Source organism: Hyaloscypha bicolor (assembly GCF_002865645.1).
Source record: "Hyaloscypha bicolor E unplaced genomic scaffold K444scaffold_124, whole genome shotgun sequence".
In the NCBI taxonomy this organism is placed as follows: domain Eukaryota; kingdom Fungi; phylum Ascomycota; class Leotiomycetes; order Helotiales; family Hyaloscyphaceae; genus Hyaloscypha; species Hyaloscypha bicolor.
The window spans coordinates 1,265,991-1,280,299 of NW_020194626.1; the positions used below are offsets into that span (position 1 = coordinate 1,265,991).

General features: G+C 51.8%; 5 protein-coding genes across 5 annotated transcripts; 3 read left to right on the plus strand and 2 right to left on the minus strand.

Annotated features, from left to right (window-relative positions):
* Positions 1-24: 24 nt before the first annotated feature.
* Positions 25-3,651, plus strand: K444DRAFT_617101 (uncharacterized protein). The gene is made up of 7 exons (XM_024881049.1): positions 25-176; positions 231-263; positions 318-414; positions 470-2,590; positions 2,641-2,926; positions 2,977-3,089; positions 3,139-3,651. Exons 1-7 carry the CDS (start codon positions 105-107, stop codon positions 3,474-3,476), a joined length of 3,060 nt encoding a protein of 1,019 aa, XP_024732909.1. The 5' UTR covers positions 25-104; the 3' UTR covers positions 3,477-3,651.
* A 308-nt stretch (positions 3,652-3,959) lies between these two features.
* On the plus strand, positions 3,960-7,073 carry K444DRAFT_537456 (uncharacterized protein; the record flags this gene model as incomplete). The annotated part of the gene is made up of 1 exon (XM_024875465.1): positions 3,960-7,073. One exon carries the CDS (start codon positions 3,960-3,962, stop codon positions 7,071-7,073), a length of 3,114 nt encoding a protein of 1,037 aa, XP_024732910.1.
* A 215-nt stretch (positions 7,074-7,288) lies between these two features.
* On the minus strand, positions 7,289-9,369 carry K444DRAFT_86995 (uncharacterized protein). Its single transcript, XM_024888764.1, has 2 exons — positions 8,843-9,369; positions 7,289-8,788 (listed from the first exon to the last, which is right to left on the minus strand). Exons 1-2 carry the CDS (start codon positions 9,286-9,288, stop codon positions 7,504-7,506), a joined length of 1,731 nt encoding a protein of 576 aa, XP_024732911.1. The 5' UTR covers positions 9,289-9,369; the 3' UTR covers positions 7,289-7,503.
* Position 9,370: 1 nt separating this feature from the next.
* On the minus strand, positions 9,371-10,293 carry K444DRAFT_87233 (uncharacterized protein). The gene has a single exon (XM_024888765.1). It carries the CDS (start codon positions 10,127-10,129, stop codon positions 9,452-9,454), a length of 678 nt encoding a protein of 225 aa, XP_024732912.1. The 5' UTR covers positions 10,130-10,293; the 3' UTR covers positions 9,371-9,451.
* A 1,457-nt stretch (positions 10,294-11,750) lies between these two features.
* On the plus strand, positions 11,751-13,183 carry K444DRAFT_617104 (uncharacterized protein). Its single transcript, XM_024881050.1, has 2 exons — positions 11,751-12,243; positions 12,297-13,183. Exons 1-2 carry the CDS (start codon positions 11,936-11,938, stop codon positions 12,790-12,792), a joined length of 804 nt encoding a protein of 267 aa, XP_024732913.1. The 5' UTR covers positions 11,751-11,935; the 3' UTR covers positions 12,793-13,183.
* Positions 13,184-14,309: the final 1,126 nt, after the last annotated feature.

Here is a 14,309-nt window from a genome sequence, read left to right on the forward strand (position 1 = left end):
GCTTTCAACTCTCGAAGTTTATTTACAGTTAAGACCGCGAACAACCCATTGGCTTCCTCCATGACTATCCTCCAAAATTGAATCCAGCTCCTTGGTGTTTGACCATGGCGCCGATGACGCGTAGCCATGGGTTGATTCCCCTCCCTCTCTCCGATGGACGAGCACGGCCGACCCAGGCAGGCCCTCCCACACAGCTTCTCCTTGGATTCAGCTAACCTTCTCTCTCCTAGAACTTTCGCGAGACCAGCTGGCAATTTGCAGAGGTAAGCATCATATGCATTCAGTCTTGGGTACATTTACTCACCACCTTGGAACAGTCGGGAACTCGATCCGAACGGGAGCTCTCAGAAGAACCTCCTTCCTCGTATGATGAGGAAGCCGATATGGAGTCTCGTGGCGGCGATGAAGAAGCTGGTCTGTACAGACCGACTTGCCCGCTCCGAGTATTTCAACTGATGTCTGATGCCAGAGTATTATGAAGGCCCTCCGCCTTTAGAAAGTCCAGAAGACCACGAGGACATCCTCCACCCCCTTCGCGAAGCTGCAAACCGCGTGGGACGCGAGGTCGAAAAATTTGCAGAGATACTCGACAGGTATAACCCACAGCGAGCCACAGCGAGCCACAAAAAGCATGAGATGGCGGTGGAGTTAATTGAAATTTACTATGACGCTGCTGCAGAGACTGTGAAGCGTCTACGGGACGAGCATGCCTCTGAGCGACGAAAGAAGGACGGTCTCCGATGGAAGAAGAAGATGCAAGGATTCAATATGACCCATGATGATGATGATGACGACCTGGATTTGGAAGATTCCGAAGAAAATGAATCGCCTCTCTCAGAGCGACGAACTACCTTGGAAGACCTGGAACGTTGGGAAGAAGAAGCTCAGACCTGGAATCTATTGAAGCGACTCGTCAGTCTTCGATTTTCACCACCGGGAGGAGGGGCCGATGGCAGATCGATTTCCAGGCTGAGGCCGATCCACCAGTACTCATCTGAGCGTGAGATCTGGGACAATTTTCTCGAGACGGATGACCTTGCCCTAGAACGGAAGACAGTTTTACAGTGGTTAAAAGAAGCTGCAGATGAGTCAGGTGAAGACATCGATGTTCTTGTTCAAGACCTCCAACAGAACGCCGATAGGGGCGATATCATTGCCCATGGTTGGCTTCACACAAAAGCAGCCATCAAGGGCAAGAAGCGCCTTCACTCTTCACCACAACCACTTGACCCTGCATTACCCTCTCTTCAGCGAGGATATCTGAACGCCTCTGGAACGGAACCTCTTGTCACCCAGCTCGATCCTGATGCGACCACCCGGCAGAAGCGGAAATTGGAGGCCCAAGATGAATACTTTGAACGAGCTATTTGGCTGGGATGTTACGAGATGCTGCGCAGAGGAAAAAGTACAGACGATATTAGAGAATGGTGTATGGAGCGAACCGAAGTCTGGAGAGCTGTTAGCATGTCGGGCTTTCCTGATGAAGGATCAGCTGATGACCGTTTTGGAGCTTCAGGATCCAGTGCTCTCTGGCGAAGAATGTGCTTTGGCCTGGCTCGGAAGGGTGGCGGAGATAAGTACGAGCGCGCAGTGTATGGCATCTTGAGCGGCGATATCCAGAGTGTGGAGTCTGTCTGCAGGTCGTGGGACGATTTCGTATTTCTTCACTACAACGCTTTACTGAAGACCCAGTTCGATACCTACCTTCAGACTGTTCGCCCCCAGCCAGGAATCTCCAGTTCCATCTCAAATTTTGGAGCCTTCGATGCAGTTCAATTCCATGGCGACCCCAAAACCGCAGGGAAACGACTCGTTGAAACTCTCAAAATCGACCCTCGCACCGCCACAGAGGCTTGCCATCCCATGAAGATGCTTCAAGGAGTCTTGATCGCAAATGACTTTTCCCATTTCATCTACCAGCAAGGGCTTGCGCTGTCAAAGTTCGCAAACGCCAACGGGATCTCAAGTCTTATTCCGCCAAATAGATCACAGCCAGAAAACGAAGATATTACGAGATACATTGCCCTCGATGATCACGACAGTTTGAGGGTTCTCACACATGTTCTTCTAGTGTTCATGGCCTTGGGACTTGATCTGGGCGGGATTCTGCGCGAGACGGAAGTTGAAAATGTTATCGTCGCATATATCAGCTTTTTACGTCTTGCCGGCAAGGAAGAGCTTATTCCCTTGTATTGCTCTCAACTTTCTGGCAAGAGGAAGTATGCTATCCTCTGTCGAAACCTCATTGATGTAACAGACCATGAGCAACGAGTTACCCAAATAAAACTGATGAGGGAACTTGGCCTTGATGTTCAAGAATTTGTTGGCCTCCAGGCACGATTTCTGCTTGGGGACTACAAAGACACTACGACAGGGTATCCCGCGACTGGCAATTTCAAGCTTCTCGAAGGAGATCCAAATTGCTTCGGGACTATCCGCAAGGTTACCAGGGATTTCTTAGGAGATGACCCCGACAAGGTGGAAAGAATCGATATGTTGCTTATTAGAAGTCTGGAGTGGTATCTTCTTGTCGACGGTCTGTGGAGTGAGACTTTCACTGTTGGGTCTATGCTCTACCTACGATTTTTCAGTAAGCACTTCTTAATCTTTTCTTGCTGTTGTCTTGCTGACTGTCTCTAGAACACTTGCACCTTAACGCAGCCAGGACGCTAGCCTCAAGAATCACAAGTAACGCTATAGCAAAGTGCAAGACACGTGCTATACTAGGCGAGTCTCTCGACTTCTTTGGTCTAGAATCGGGCGATGATGAAGACTTGACTGAAGTACTTGATGGCTCTGGGGAGCAAAAGAGACTTCTGAGGAAACACTTACTGGCCGAGGCAAAAAGCTTCCGAGAACTTGAAACTCTGATAGAGTGTCTAGACCACATCGAGACAGTGACCAGTATGGCAGCACTTATGAAAGAGTAGGATCCCTCACCTTAAGTATTGCACAGTCGATTGACCATTACCCTAGGGATGGTGCCAGTTCAGAGAGAAATTGGCGGGGCCAGCTTGCCAAAGCATTTCAGCCCACACAGGCCTCCGTTCAGCCATTACTGAAGGGATGGTTACTTACAAGCCCAAACGGTAAGTGTTCACCCTGCTTGCGCAATTTTGACTTCTAATCATACGACAGAGGGACTTCAAGCGGAATTCAAGCTTCTAAGAGAGGCATATCTCCCAGAAACTTTACTGGCTTATATCGTGTCCCTGCAGTTTGCAGGCAATGCCTTGACTCGCGACTTTCTCATGGAATGCATGGAACTGTCTGCACTGATTGCTCAAGAGAATTCCGATCTCCTGACCCTTTTCATTGAAACGGGGCGAATGCAGGAACTGGTTGACGCTCTCGCCATGGCTAGCAAAACACTATTGCTCGTCACGTCTGCCAGGCAGGCTCCTGGATCAAGAAGTACTTCCAAGAAGATGCGCTTGAAAGGATTCACACAATCCTTGTGGAACGTAAAGCCTTAAATATGCTTGGTTAGGATAAACGCTGAGCCAGCTTGGAACAACCTGGTGGTACAGAAAACTGAATAGTGAAGGATGGGTTACACGGCAATCTGTAGATAACACCGAAGTCATCAACAAGGCCGCTGACTGGCCGAGATTTCTCTTGAGTTTTGATCTCCAGCCACGCCACCTTGCCGCTCGTGACTTCTGTGAGAAAACTTGTGAGTCTCACCACACTCTCTGTCCTCTGTGGTGAACAGATAGCGGGATAAACTTGGACAGTTGGAAGAATAGACACATAATCAAAGGTATATACATAGATTGGAGGATACGATATCATTGTAGTGCGGTTCCTTATTTATAGACGGTACATTCATTGCCTTGTCCGCTTCGAGCCTGCTGGGGTCACGGTCCATGTTGCTCACGCAGAGGCGAACGACCAAGAAACAACAGTTTTGTGCCGCTGCATAGAATGGCGACAACCTTGAGCTTCAACCTGCGATTATGGCAACAGCCTCTGCTGGGCGCGCAGCTCTTGTGACCGGCAAAGGCTCATCGTTTAGCTCATTCAGGCTCACTCACTTCGTTGCAGATGATGCTCCAAACGCGTCAACGAATACCGATATTCAACTCCAGCAACAGGCGCGGTACTCCAGCCAGCGTCCAGACACGGAGCAGATGGCGCAAGCACCTCGCCCTTCATCGGGCCAGAATTCTGATCGGACGCCATCCATCGCGCCCTCGAGGCCACCACCACAGCAAGATCACAACCAGCCCACTGCATCTCCAGCCCTGGAGCTTGTAGAACTGGCATCGAATCCGATAATCGAAGGCATACTCGGCCCCAATAAAGACGGGAGAGTGAGGAATCCGGTGCCGAGCAAACTGAAGGGGAAAACGGACAATAAGCAGGGGAATTTTGGGGTCATGCATATGGGTATGAGCCCCGGGGGGAAGAAGACAGACGCCCAAGGAAGGGATGCTGCCGCAGAGCGAGACGCCGCTGCAAGACGGACGAGCGAGAATACTGCCTCTCGAGCGAAGGCCGCGCAATCCGAGAAATACGTGCCTCCAAAGAAGAGAGGTTTGGAGGCAAGCCTAGGTGATCCAACAGCAAACCGTGGCTCCCCATTTGCTGTATCCCGAGACGATCATAGACAGCGAGCGAGACCGCTGGCCCCGGACGAGACAAAGTTCGAGCAAGCACGGCTACTTACACTGCTGAGGAGCATCAATCCGCTTACCGTAGTGGACCAGATCTGTAAAGCAGTTGCATACTTTGGGGGGATTCCTGACGCACCTCCTCCGGAGGATGGGATCTTCCCAGAGAGCGCAAATACAAGAGAGACTGGTGCATTGTTTATTGGCTGGCTTGCGGAGATTTTCCCCGACCTGGCAGCTCGAAGCCCAGAAGTTCCTAAGGATACAGCCCAAGGTGGAGGGAAGAAGAAAGGGCCACGTTCGTCCAAAGGCAAGGCTGCCGCACCGGGTGGAGAGGGGGCTTCCAACGAGCCTCCAAACTCTAGAAATGGCTATGGATTTGGCCCCGCGATTTCCGCTCCCGCATGGGGTCTCCCCCAGTCCCTGGCGCTGGTCAATACTCCTATTCCCGCAGTTCCTATTCCTCTACCTGAGGTTCGACAGGGAGGAAACGCGAGCACTGAGCAGAGTAAACCGTTCGAACAGCCACCGCCCTCTACTCCAAGCAAACAACAACCCGAAGAAGTCCCTAACAGCAATGCCTCTACAAGTAAACGGAGAAGGGGCAGACCCAAAGGATCAAGGAACAAGGGCAGGTCGGAAGGTCCACAAGGATCGGATGCAGGGTTAAACAACGCTCAGTTAGATGGCCATGACCAAGTCCTACAGCCATCGCAATCTCCTGAAATACATGCGGCCGTTGCAAAAGTTACGCAGCCAAGTCAAGCTGCGCCTGAAGCAGCCCATGTACCAAAGCCCGATAACCAACCTCCAGCCATATCGAAACAGCATCCGGCCAATCAATATCCCCAACAGCCATGGCAAAACAATCCCCACCAAAATCAAATTGGACAATCAAGCCATTCCTCGTCTGTTCCCCCAACAGATGAACTTAGCCCAGAGGAACGTGCTGTCCTGGAAGCTTTCAGAAATCATGGTTCTGAGGCGTTGAATATCGTCCCTTCTCCCATCGTTCCCGCAAAGACTGCTCCGGAGGGGGGACAAAAAAGAAAGCGTGCTCCTCCCAAGCCTAAGCCCAGCGCACTACCTGCTCCAAGCTTTCCAACCTCAACCACGAATCCCGTGCAAACTTCTGGCCCCGTCCCTCCTAACGGTGAAGCTCAGGTTGGCGTGATGAAGGACGCAATGCAGTGGTCTCATGTAGATACTTCTACACCTATTGCACCACCTGCCAAACGACCTCGCCAGAGGAAGCCCAAGGCACCAAGCACGAATGACCCTCCATCTCGAAATCACACCACCCCTGTTGTCAACAGTGCTACCCCCCCAACTGCCCCAAGCACGATTCCTGACTCAACAGCAGCATCTTCTCAGCAAAGCTTACCTGTTTCTCGACCTCCAGCTGAAGGTCTCGAAGCCCACTACGAGCGATTTGCAAATCTTTCAAATCAGCAGAATGGGCGGAGCCACACTCCCACTATATTACAACAGCAGCAGCAACAACGACCGCAAGCGAAGCCTTCATCCGTGCCGCCAAAACAGTCAACACCTCAGATGCAACAGCAACAAATGCAAACACAAAAGTCTCAGCAGGGTACCCAGCAGGGTGGCCAACAAGGGATTCAGCAAAGCAGCCAGCAGGGCATCCAGCGGGAAGACCAGAAGATGACACAGGCACCATCAGCAAGGCCATCGTCGACAGCATTCTACAATCAGCGTAGCCAACCCTCGACCACGTACAGTCAGCAATACCCTTCTCACCAGCCTTCACAGCTCTATGGGGCCCATCAGCCTTCCCCGCAGATGAGCAACAACAGCTACAGAACGTCCAGTACACACACTTTATCTCAACCATCGCCTCAATTCTCCCAGCCCGAAAACACATACAGAACCGCCAGTCCACACACTATCGCGCAACCCTCCCCATCTTTCTCTCAGCCAGACACCAACTACAGAACGAATAGCGCACACAACCTGACCCAGCCTTCTCCCTCCTTCTCGCAAGCGGAAAATGCCTATAGAGCTCCGAGCACCCATTCTATGGCTCAACCCGCCTCCTCCTCATACACAAGCTCACGTGCTCATCCACAAGCACAACCTTCACATCAGAACCATTACAGCCACTTTTCCGATTCCTCTTATATTGACCTTCCAACCTTAGAGTCTCTTGGTCATTCTGGAAGCAGCGGCACGACAAATGTGAGCCTAAGTGGTGGCCCCTATGGACAATCAATTGGCGTCGGTCTTGGTACCTCTAGGACCTCTGCCAGCACCAACAGCCTGTATGGGACCAGCTCAGGCCTAAGCAATGCCTACGACTCTGGAACAAATGATCTTTTGCGGGGTGTTTCGCGATCGACAAGCAATAACACAGCTTATGGCACAACTTCGTCAGGATTGAGTAATGCATTTGATACGGGAGCAGAGCATTTACTTCGTGGGATGGGGCGTCGGTGACGATTGATTGATTGATTGATTGATTGATTGATAGATACCACTTCGAACGTTGATGACAGGAATAGGATCGGATTGGGAGGGTGGCGTTACTTTGTATTTCATACCTTCGTCTATGCTAAATATTAATGACAGTCAGAATTGGACGGAGCGGGTGCTCGAGCTGGAAGGCACAGATGACAAACAAAACTGGAGTATTCTACTAGCTTGCTTGCAACGCATAGTCGTGGGAGGGAATTGAACGATGATGGCTTGCCAAAGTTATGTTTTGATTTGTATTTGGTATATCTTCTGCATCCAGATCGTGCGTGACATACATGTCGGTGTATGATATCTATACCCAAAATGCCCCTTATTCCCAAACTCCGCGTTTCATGGTTTCCAATACAATAATATAAAGTCCGCTCAAAAACGCCCTGTAAATGCTGCCTGACTAGTCTGATACGCCTCCGGGCGCATCCATGCCCTCTTGCCCCTCGGTATTCACAGTTTGACCAGGATCTGCTGTATTTCCAGCGCTCCAGTCATCCAGGCCATCCGTTCCATCGTCACGGATCAATTCTAAAAGCACTTGATGCGTCCGCTTGATATCCTGCGCCCGCTCCACTATTTTCCGCTCTAAGATCAATGCTTCGGCAGAGTGACACCAGATATTCGATAGATGCTGCTGATCCGGCAGGATGAGGCGAAGTTGATCACGTGGAAGGGGGCTCATAGGGGGTCCTGCGGAGAGACTGCTATGAAAGACGAGGTTATCAGTGGAGTGCCGCCGCCGACCATTCTTACAGGCTGGCTTGACGCAAAACCATTCATTGCAGCTGGTTGAATTGTGACCTGCTGTTGTTTCTGAAGTGGTTGCATCGACCGCAGCGTTGGGCTTCTTCCGTCCGAGATGAGTTATTATCGACATCTTTGATTTTGGGGGGGACTCGACAGGGCTTCGTGTGACGAAACCATACCAGGTGTCGACTGCAGCACGCCGCGAATTGTATCCCTTTGTTTCCCAAAATCGCTGTGCCTGGCGCAACCCTCCGACGGATATAATGGTGGCATAGACCTCATCCGCGGGCCGGTCTTTGAGATAACCCTTGAAGGAACGCTCAACACGACCGGCATAAGACGGTGGCCGCAACCGTCGAGAAAAAGAAGACATCACCAATGGAAATACCTGGTGAACTTTGAGAAGTGTCCGATCGTCGTACATCGCCATGACCTGGCATTCAATAGGATTCAAAGTAAATGGTTGAAGATGGATTGGAGTGCCTCCGGTGGCAAGATGCCGAACATGAAGGTCTCGATATGTTTCGAAAAAGTGGAAGAGTGCAAATATGAGCGGGACAAGCCGCTGCCGCATGCGTCGGTGTTGTGGTTCGAACTCCAGCCGCTGAGCGTCGGTGGTCCGGAGAAAAATCTCCTTCGTAGCTTGAGCTGAAATCATGATGGATAATTTTGTTGCAACATGTAGTCGATGCCATATACTACACAGGTAATGGAGATTGATCGCGGTAGGATCCGGTAGTGGGTATAATCGCAATGCGTATGCGGGAAGACTATTAGTAGCATGGTATCGCGCAATCGAAGCCTCATTGAGAGTTATTAATGTGTGGAATGATTTTGAAACCAGTCGAAGAGTGAGTATAGTATGAATCGGAAGGGGTGCAATGACTTGTGCTTGAAGTTCATTAGGCAATGCAAGTAAAAGATTCTGCAAAGCAAAGCTACGTCGTTCGAGTTAGTATGTGGTGGAAGCTGATAAGAATGGATGGACGTACATGTGAGGCGTTGTGGGATCTTCGGCCAGAACATCTTCCTGAACAACTGCTGGCGCCTTGTGAATGACTGTAACTTTAGAGCGCAAACTCCCAAAAGATCCACTGAAGGTGGGACGTCGTTGAGTTCGTAGTGCTGTGAGGTCGTGGCCCAGTGAACGTTTCTTCTGGTCGCTGGGCCTCAGAGTGAGAGGCGCATTATCACTATCGTGTGACCGTTGGCGTCTTAATGGCAGCGTCAATGTACGTCCTTCTAATAATGGCGGTTCCGCAGGGGCTGCGGCCGTTGTTGTTGTTGCTGTTGCTGCTGCTGCTGCTGCTGCTGCTGCTGCTGCTGCTGCTGCAGGACCTGAAGAAGGGGAGTTGGCAATCTCATTGCTATCGTTCAGCCGCCTTAATTTCTCGAAATATCGCTCTGAAGCGAATTCGGTGAGGTGTAAAGGATCCATGATGGCCTGCGTGTGGCCGCTATGCCATCCGGTCGCAGAGTTGAGGTGAAGTATGGCTGATAGAGCATATCATGGTCCGGAGCGGGACGACACACTTCACAGGGTCGCCGGGGATGCGCAGACGGCGCGGATGAGTGAGAAGACGTCGTGGCACGGGCGAGCCTCATGCATCGTGGGATTCGAGATTTATGGCCAGGACCAGGGCGAATTGAGGGCGGTGGCAGCGTGCCCAGGGCGAGAGGTCGAGGAGGGGAGGTGAGGTGAGGTGAGGTGAGGTCTGCGCAAGTAGCGACGACGTGCAGACAGACAGACAGACAGACGGATGAATTGTGGTATGTGGTCGGAAAGGTGGAGGTGGGGAACGGCGAGGGAACGGCGAGCAGTCAATCCAGGGCTCTGCGCATGGCCGTGATCCGCTGGGTCGATTTGACAGAATTCGGCGTGCCGTCGAGGTCGAGGTCGAGCGCGAGAGCGAGCGCGAGGGTCGTTGAGCCTTGAGGTCGTCGTGGGGGAGGGGAGGGGGGGGTGTGGTGGTGGTGGTTGAAGCGGCGGATGTGAAAGGAGTTGAGAACTTGAGATGCGAGTTTCCACGCAGCACGCATCCCAGAGATTCCAGAGAGAGCGACGGCCGGCGCAGGTCGACACTCGACAGCGGCGTGTAGTATGGAGCAGGCGTGTGGACCTGAGTGGGGAAATGGAACCACCGAATAAGGCCGCCAAACCAACCACAGCGCGCGATGTGAGTGTCTGGGGTCTGGCAACGCCGCACGCCAGTGGATCCCCCGGCTTTTTGCCTAAAGGGCGACGCGGAGTGAGGCCGAGCAGAGGGCAATAATTTCATCAGCGACGGGGAACGGGCCCGTCGTCAGTCGCGCTGGAGTCTGGATGGAGTCTGGATGAGAGAGTCTGAGAGAGTCTGGAGTCTGAGAGCCTGACTGTCTGAGAGTCGTGGTTGTTTGCAGTCGTGGTCGTGATAGAACTACCGCAACTACAATACCACAGGAGGTGCGGTGCCTCGTGCCTCGTGCCTCGATTTGTCGAGGATCACTGCCCATCTGCTTTCCCCCATTCACGCAACGGTTCAATTCTCGCTGATCCCAAAGGCCCACAGGTGTCCTGGAGTCTGGACTCTGCCTTCCACCCGCTGTCCGTTTGATAGATTGCTAAAGGGTCGCATAGGCGTCGGTGCGTGCGGTTGGGTCTGGGGATCATGGGGAATCTTGGGGAGCCAGACAGCTACTGTAGTACACTCCTCCACCTCAAGGAGAAGCCCTCCTACCACATGTAGATACTGTAACAGATACACCCCCTTCTTTTGTTGCAAGGAAACAAAGCGCTATCATGGTCCATGAGCAGTGAACCCCCCGCCTGCAAACTTCTGGTCAGGATAGTAGGAGGTCTACGCTGCCGCAATAATGGTCTTCGTTCAAAACAGAATTTCATTTCATACCCACACGCGCACGAGGCTCTCGACCCGTCTCGCGCTGGAGTGCGTCGGTGTTTTCTCCTGTCCTCGTCTCCCCTGGCCTGCAATTTGCACTGATGGGCATCTGCCGGAGGCGACGATCTCGAATGTTATTATTTTAGGGAGATCGACATTTGCTTTCGGTCCGAAATTAGTGCGTATGATTCTGGCCTCATGCCTCATCGGCATTGGGCAGACCATCGCCGTACCGAGACTCGAAACGGAACAAACAAAAGCTTCAGCTTCAACTTGTCGCCGCAACTTGTGATAGGGAACTCGTTCGTAGGCTGGATTCAAACATTCGCCGGAATTCACTGCGGCGAAGAGAGAAAGGAGGAGGAGGAGGAGGAGAAGCAGAAGCAGAGGCGGAAGCAGAACAACAAAACCACCGACTGGTCTCCTCCGCGAGTCATTGGAGCCCCCGGCTTCGCCGCACGGCTAATCATCGGCTGTGGCTGTGGCTGCCCCTGCGGAACCATTCTCCCAGCTGTGGCGCTGAGAGATCGGGACTCGGAGCCTCGCTGGTGCACAGGAAAAGCGGCACTCGCCTCAATGTCCCGTCGAGGCTGGACGCTTGGGCTCGGGGGGAGGAAAAGACATAACTGTCCTACAATTTCGAAGGCATTTGAAGGAAGGTAATTTGATTTGAAGTGCCAAAACGCGGGGGGGGAACGAGGAGAGCTTCAGAGGAGAAGCTAAGTGTCTGCTTGTGGGGGATGAAAAGAGCGGCACTGACAACTCTCCATGTCCTCAACTCATTGGGCATTTATCTCTGGAGTTGGGGTGTAAAGGAAAGTTGACATACTGGAATTTCTGAGACTCTCGATGCAAAGAAGCTTGTAGCTATCCTGCAGGTCGAGAAAACATTCGATTCGAACTCATTTGGAAATTGTAACCTTGACTGAGGAGATTCGAAACTCCAGCGCCGCTTAATTATCTCGGTCGCTTATCGACAAGGCGTTCACGCACCGACAACCGTCAACGTCCTGTCTGCTCAGAGGCGGCCATTAATACCCTTGGCCAAGACACAACCTAAATCCGAACACACATCCAAAAGCTTTCCCTCAAGCAACGCGGTGTTGAGTTCGCCCCCTTGTTAAGAAATTGGCAGCACTCGGCCCAGCCCTTACTCCCCCGTAATCCATTTTCTATCCAGAAGTCGACTGTCCATCGACACTCGCCATGACCTCGCCTGCATATCCTCCTTACCCACGTCGAAACTCCCAATCTTTTGACCCAAACACTCCGCCTGCACCTCCGCCGAAGCCGAGCAGCCAGGAGGTGAGTCGTCGCAGCACGCCTGCCGGCAGCCAGTCCTTGATTCCTCCACCGGCGACGCAGCAGCAGCATCAGGACCACTTCGGCACTCGCGGGGGAGCCTCTGATGATCTCCAGCATGTGCAGCAAGCCCGAATGAATGAGGCGGCTTATGCACAACAAAACCAAGATCCGGGCGACCAATGGCTCCCAAAAATCTTGGAGAATAAACTGTCTGTAACATTGTTGCTTAGCCTACTAGAGTATCAGTTGACGCGCTCCTCAGTAAACAAGATCTCGCCGACGTCCTTGCGAAGCCAGAACTTCTAGCTGCTCTTGCACACTCGTCGTCAAGCGCACACCCATCTATTGCTGCATCACAGGAGCCGTTGCAAGCAGCGTTGAAGGAGAACATAGCCCTTGCATCACACCTCAATGAAATCGAGGCACGCCTAACGCATTTAAGATCCTCGACTCAAGCTCAGCTGCTGTCCACGCATGCCCTAGAACGGCAATGGCGCCAGAAGCAGTCCGACATGGATCGTGCACTGGCACCATTTTCTCCGTCGTCTCTTTACCAGAGGCTCAGTCAGGGGGTTCAAGAACAGGAGATGGTGTGTCGGGCTCTGGAGGAGAGTTTTCTGGAAGGAGACGGCGCTACTGCAAGTGAAAGAGAAGCTCTTGAGTGGGTGAGAAGATATCGCGAGGCTAAGAAGATTTATTACTCGCGCCAGGAACGGAAAGAAAGGTGGGATGAGGGACGAATAGGAGGTTGGACGTAGTAGGCATTTCGCTGACGGGGAGTTGAAAACATGGGCAGAAACCGATGGATCTTCCTCGCAGCATTTCCCTCTGGCTGGTTTCACACAGCGCCATCGGCTACATCAATGCCAACACCTTGGTCTGAATGCGGGCGAGGATGCTGTTACATAACATGTCGGTAGGCAAAATCCTAGCTGGTCGTTCTTAGGGAACTTTGGTTGCTTGCCTGCCTTATTTTGTGCGTGGCCTCTGGGGCGTGTACCGGAAAGGATAGAAATGCGATCTGCTAGAAGAGTTCTATGGCGGGAGTGCAAGCCTGTAAAGCAACGGTAGTGAAGAAAATTCTCATCTAGGATGCAATGGCCCTAGCTAGCTAGTTTCTAGAAACCCGTCCGGTGTGGCATTTTTCCTGCACCCTCTGTTCACTTGTTGCTCCTGAGGGCTTGACAGAGGTCAAGTTCCTGTACTCCTACTGAGTATCGTTTTCTGGTCATTAACAGACGTTCATTAAGCAAAGCAGACTTCGGGCACCAAATCCAGTAGGTACAACGAATGGTATGCGTATCGTGCATGAAAAATGCTTTGCACAGGATACTTATTTTACTGCGCTCGTGCAGATAAAGAAAATCCAACTGTGTTGAAATACAATGTCTCGAGGAACATATCCAATCAGGTAGTATGCACTGTTGCCCCCTTAACCCCTTCTCGAGAAACACAAGCTGCATCAATCAGCCAGGATCTTAACCTCGTGTTGCAGAATCCCACAACTCGAGAGAATGGATGCATTTTTTTTAGCGAAGCCATAGAAACCCCCCTACAGCACCCTTCAGAAATACGAAACTGATCCCCTCAAGACATGATCATACCCAGGGGTCCGACTGTCTATGTTCAAGCGAAAACATTTCTTAGTCGTAATATAGTGATCATAAGTATCGACTATTATATCTTCAATATTCCTAGGTCGAAATCACAAGCACGAGCATTGCCTAAGATGAACGCATCGTGCAGATAAGCATCAACGAGCTATCTATATTCGATCAGAAGTGGAAGAGAGTAAATGGCTTTTCTATTCTACGATGCCCTCCCCGTGAAAGTGCCCTCACCCGGAGAGAGGGTTTTGGCACCAGAGTTCCGGCCTGGTGTCGTTTGCCAGGTTTCCAGTTGGCGGTGGCTATGCACTAAAACCTAACAATAGTGTGCAGTCGATTTCGAGGATGACTGTGTCATTAGCTCTCACATCGATGCTGGTACTGATTTCGATGGTCGTGGTTCTTCTGTGATGAGAGATGGCACGATGCCATGTGTACTCACCCGGGTTAGATGGTCAAGAACGTAGTGCGAAGGAAAAGGTTGACACAGCTCCGCAACTCTGGTTAGCAAACACCAGGCAGTCGATTAATGACGAGCCAGGAGCTAAGAGCTGGGGGCTAGAAAGCGGGCAATAAAGAGAGTATGCTCGCATGTAAAGAAGCTGCGGTCTTCCATGACGATGCTAAGGGTAAGGTAGTTCTCCCGTACGTGCTGTGCGAGTGCGAGC

Coding starts and splice junctions, on each gene's coding strand:
- K444DRAFT_617101 (XM_024881049.1), top strand. CDS start 105: ATGGCGCCGATGACGCGTAGCCATGGGTTGATTCCCCTCCCTCTCTCC. Junction 264..317: donor CCAGCTGGCAATTTGCAGAG/GTAAGCATCATA, acceptor ACCTTGGAACAG/TCGGGAACTCGATCCGAACG. Junction 415..469: donor TGGCGGCGATGAAGAAGCTG/GTCTGTACAGAC, acceptor GTCTGATGCCAG/AGTATTATGAAGGCCCTCCG.
- K444DRAFT_86995 (XM_024888764.1), bottom strand. CDS start 9,288: ATGGATCCTTTACACCTCACCGAATTCGCTTCAGAGCGATATTTCGAG. Junction 8,789..8,842: donor GATCCCACAACGCCTCACAT/GTACGTCCATCC, acceptor CGAACGACGTAG/CTTTGCTTTGCAGAATCTTT.
- K444DRAFT_87233 (XM_024888765.1), bottom strand. CDS start 10,129: ATGAAATTATTGCCCTCTGCTCGGCCTCACTCCGCGTCGCCCTTTAGG.
- K444DRAFT_617104 (XM_024881050.1), top strand. CDS start 11,936: ATGACCTCGCCTGCATATCCTCCTTACCCACGTCGAAACTCCCAATCT. Junction 12,244..12,296: donor AAAATCTTGGAGAATAAACT/GTCTGTAACATT, acceptor CGCGCTCCTCAG/TAAACAAGATCTCGCCGACG.